At 41.8% G+C, this 4,706-nt stretch overlaps 1 protein-coding gene across 1 annotated transcript; it reads right to left on the reverse strand.

Moving 5' to 3' along the window:
- Window positions 1–3,550: 3,550 nt before the first annotated feature.
- On the reverse strand, window positions 3,551–4,483 carry LOC140116952 (olfactory receptor 6B1-like). The gene has a single exon (XM_072133416.1). It carries the CDS (start codon window positions 4,481–4,483, stop codon window positions 3,551–3,553), a length of 933 nt encoding a protein of 310 aa, XP_071989517.1.
- Window positions 4,484–4,706: the final 223 nt, after the last annotated feature.

Below are 4,706 nucleotides of genomic sequence, written 5' to 3' on the forward strand. Positions count from 1 at the left end.
TAAGCAGATGTGCCGAACATCTGCAATCTATTCTTAACTGTGTTTTTCACTTAAATGATCCTGTGTTCACTGTGTTCACTGTTTTTATTCTATTCTTCACTGTTCTTCACATCTGCTAACTTGTCGGGAGATAATATACGCGCGGAACAGTGAAGAATAGATTGCAGATGTTTGCATACATCTGCTAACTTATCAGAAGACATTCTTTTTCAATTAATTAACACATTTTATTCCCGAACCATGGTCCCTTTGAAAAATGCTCGAGTCTCCCATTGACTTCAATGGGGCTCGTTATTCGAGACGAGCACTCGAGCATCAGGAAAAGTTTGTCTCGAATAACGAGCACTCGAGCATTTTAGTGCTCGCTCATCTCTAGTGCTATTCAATAAAGGCCGCTTGTGGTTGGGTCCCATGACCTTCAAGGTACAGCAAAGATTGCTCAAAAACTGTTGGTTCTGAAAAATTTAAGTAAGCCTCCAGGTGGCTGTGGAAGGCAAAGCCATTGAAGATTTTCCCAACAGTGCTCATGGACCATTAACTCCCTGTACCACAATGTTTGGGGGAATTTTGTGGTAACAATGTGAGGGTCTAACAAGCTGCTAATATAAAGCACATGTAGTTAATCATTTACTAACTTTATTATAGTAAATTAGTGAACATTATTTTAGTAAATGTCTGACTAGTAATAGTATTTGTAGTATTTACCAACTTAATTTTAGTAACCTAATAATGTCCAAGAGACAATAGACAAGAGACAATGACAGCTTTTGAGATAAAGATATTTACCAGGACTTAGCTATTAATGATCTATCCATATCTAGTGATTGATCAGCTGTTTGATGCTACTTCCAGAGCCAGATGCACACAGTTCCATTGCAAGTGTAATGGCTGTGCAGGCCAGCAAGGCTGCTAGTCTAGTGATGAGCTGTTTTTTTCTGACTGTGTCATTAGCAGCAAACAACTGATCAATGAGGGTAGTTTAACCCTGAAAAACCACTTGAAAAAAACAAACAAAAATAAAACAGTATAATGGCATTGGCAGGGACCACACAGTTGTGCCATTAAACCTGCCTAAATTATTTTTTAAGTTATGTATAGCTACATATTATTTATTGCATTCCTGCAAATTCCCTGTTGGTTAAAATACTCCTCAAAAATGCCATGTAGAGTATTTTTTTTTCTGAAGCACTACCTCTGATACCAAAATGCCACTGTTTGGTTCAAATTCCAGTGGAAGTAACATGTTTTTGTTCTGTATGGGCTTGCCATCATTAAAGTAACAATGAATTCAGAATTATACAACCAAATTACAGATGTAAGGAAAGCTGAATCTGAAGAGAATATGGTTCATCATGCAGCAAGACAACATGACAATGACCATATGAACACAAGTAAGTAACATAAATGGTTTAATAACAATAAAGTTAAAGTTTTGGAACAGTCAAAGCCTTTATCCAATAGTACTGAAGTAAGTAGTTTGTGGAAGGAAACCCACTAAGATTTCAGACAGAGCAATGGGCTAAAATTCCTGTAAACCTCTGAAATCTTCTCCAAGCCTCTCAATGGAAACATTTAGTTGCAGTTATTGGTTCAACAGGGCTCCAGCAGATACTGAAATCAGTGGTTCACCTAATTTGGACACTCAAAGACATGGAGGAAACAACCACTGTAGCAGTCATAGTGGTTATTATGTGACCCAGGCTATGTGGGCCCAGCAGCTGAGGCTATTCAGCAGACAATACTGATGAGTGAAGAATGTGCAGTATTACTGTATGCAATACATCTGTAACATGCATTAAGCAATGCATTTTTGTTTCGGAAAAACATGTAGATTATAACTAGTTGGAACCGTCACTTTATATACTAGATTGATCAATTCTAGTATTCTTGACTCAATTAATTTGGCTCTCTTAATTTACTTGTACATCTGATGAAGTTTTAGGTCAAATTTTTGCTGGAATAAAAAAATTTATCTATGGTTCATAAACATTTGCACATCACTGTTAATTAGAGATGAGCGAGTATACTCGTCCGAGCTTGATGCTCGTTCGAGTATTAAGGTACTCGAAACGGCTCGTTGCTCGGACAAGTATTTCCCCTGCTCGAGATCGAGCATTTAATTAAAAAAACACAGTGAAGAACAATGAAGAATAGAATAAAAACAGTGAACACTGTGAACACAGGATCATTTAAGTGAAAAACACAGTAAAGAACACAGTGAAGAATAGATTACAGATGTTCGGCACATCTGCTTACTTGTCGGAAGATACGCGCGGAACGGTGCGAACAAAATAGTATGTGAAGAACAATATATATGTGTGAAGAACACATTGAAGAACACGGTGAGCAGGACAGAGACACCGGGGAGCAGCACAGAGACACCGGGGAGCGGCACGGAGACATCGGGCAGTGGCACGGAGACATCGGGCAGCGGCACGGAGACATAGGGGCACGGAGACATAGGGGCACGGAGACATCGGGGCACGGTGACATCGGGGCACGGAGACATCGGGGCACGGAGACATCGGGGCACGGAACATCGGGGCACGGAGACATTGGGGCACGGAGACATCGGGGCACGGAGACATCGGGGCACGGTGACATCGGGGCACGGAGACATCGGGGCACGGTGACATCGGGGCACGGAGACATCGGGGCACGGTGACATCGGGGCACGGAGACATCGGGGCACGGAGACATCGGGGCACGGAGACATAGGGGCACGGAGACATAGGGGCACGGAGACATAGGGGCACGGAGACATAGGGGCACGGAGACATCGGGGCACGGAGACATCGGGGCACGGAGACATAGGGGCACGGAGACATAGGGGCACGGAGACATCGGGGCACGGAGACATCGGGGCACGGAGACATCGGGGCACGGTGACATCGGGGCACGGTGACATCGGGGCACGGTGACATCGGGGCACGAAGACATCGGGCAGCGGCACGGAGACATCGGGCAGCGGCACGGAGACATCGGGGAGACTTCAGTGGAAGAAGAGCAGCGGATCCCGGGACAGCGTATCTCCCGACAAGTAAGCAGATGTGCCGAACATCTGCAATCTATTCTTCACTGTGTTTTTCACTTAAATGATCCTGTGTTCACTGTGTTCACTGTTTTTATTCTATTCTTCACTGTTCTTCACATCTGCTAACTTGTCGGGAGATAATATACGTGCGGAACAGTGAAGAATATATTGCAGATGTTTGCATACATCTGCTAACTTATCAGAAGACATTCTTTTTCAATTAATTAACACATTTTATTCCCGAACCATGGTCCCTTTGAAAAATGCTCGAGTCTCCCATTGACTTCAATGGGGCTCGTTATTCGAGACGAGCACTCGAGCATCAGGAAAAGTTCGTCTCGAATAACGAGCACTCGAGCATTTTAGTGCTCGCTCATCTCTAGTGCTATTCAATAAAGGCCGCTTGTGGTTGGGTCCCATGACCTTCAAGGTACAGCAAAGATTGCTCAAAAACTGTTGGTTCTGAAAAATTTAAGTAAGCCTCCAGGTGGCTATTTTTAGAAAAAAACATTTGATTCAGTTTGTAGAGAGAAGTTTGTAGACAGCCGCCTTCACTTCCTTGTTTCTTAGACAATAGATGATCGGATTGAGGAATGGTGTCACCACTGTGTAAACAACCGACACTAGTTTGTTGGAATTAATTGACTGAGCCCTGCTTGGTCTAGCGTACATAAAAAGGGTGGTTGAATACAGGATGATAACAACAACTAGATGGGACCCACAGGTGGAAAAAGCTTTCTTACGTCCACTGGAATGTGGGATTCGAAAAATTGTTATTAAAATGCATAAGTAAGAAAGACAAGTAAGCAAGAGTGGCACTAAGAGGATGATCAGAGCAAGGACAAAATCCACAACCTCAGTTTGCTTCATGTCTGTGCAGGCAAGATTAAGTATTGGAGATACATCACAATAAAAGTGATTGATCAAGTTTGAGTGACAAAAAGTAAGCTGAGAAATGAAGTAAATCTTAATTATAGCAATCACAAAGCCAGTGATCCAAGTACACACAGCCAGGACAAAGCAAAAGTGCCAATTCATTTTAGTGACATAGTGTAAAGGGTTGCAGATAGCTACATATCGATCAAATGCCATAACTGTTAATAGCACACATTCTGTACAGCCCAAGAAGAGGAAAAAAAAAAGTTGGGTCATGCAGGCTGTGAAGGTAATCTGCTTATTGTCTGAAATAAATATACATAACAATTTGGGGACTGTGACCGTTACATACCATGCCTCCAAGAATGACAAGTTTCCAAGAAAAAAATACATGGGCTTGTGAAGATTTCGACTTTTCCAAATGATGGTGATGACGAGTAGATTTTCAACTGTGGTCAAGATGTACATAATGAGAAAAAGGAAGAAGAAAAGTATCTGAAGGGAACGAGAGGAGGGAAATCCGATAATAATAAAAGTACTGACAATTTGTGTCACATTTCTGCTCCCTTCCATAGCCCTGAGCTTTTCCTGGAAGAATCGACAATCAAGTTAATTCTCTTACTGTAAAGTGTATTATATTAACAGTGTAAAGACCAAAAGAATGGCAAATATATCTCTTTGTGTCCTTTCTATTTTGCATCTAATTGTGATATTGAAATGAATAAGTAATGATCCCATATATTTAATGCTAGTGTTTGACTTTCCTAAATGATAAAACACTGGGGCAGATTTATCA

The sequence above is a fragment of the Engystomops pustulosus genome, chromosome 1 (assembly GCF_040894005.1).
Source record: "Engystomops pustulosus chromosome 1, aEngPut4.maternal, whole genome shotgun sequence".
Classification (NCBI taxonomy): domain Eukaryota; kingdom Metazoa; phylum Chordata; class Amphibia; order Anura; family Leptodactylidae; genus Engystomops; species Engystomops pustulosus.

Excerpts from the sequence above, each read along its gene's own strand:
- LOC140116952 (XM_072133416.1), bottom strand. The coding sequence starts at position 4,483 with ATGGAAGGGAGCAGAAATGTGACACAAATTGTCAGTACTTTTATTATT.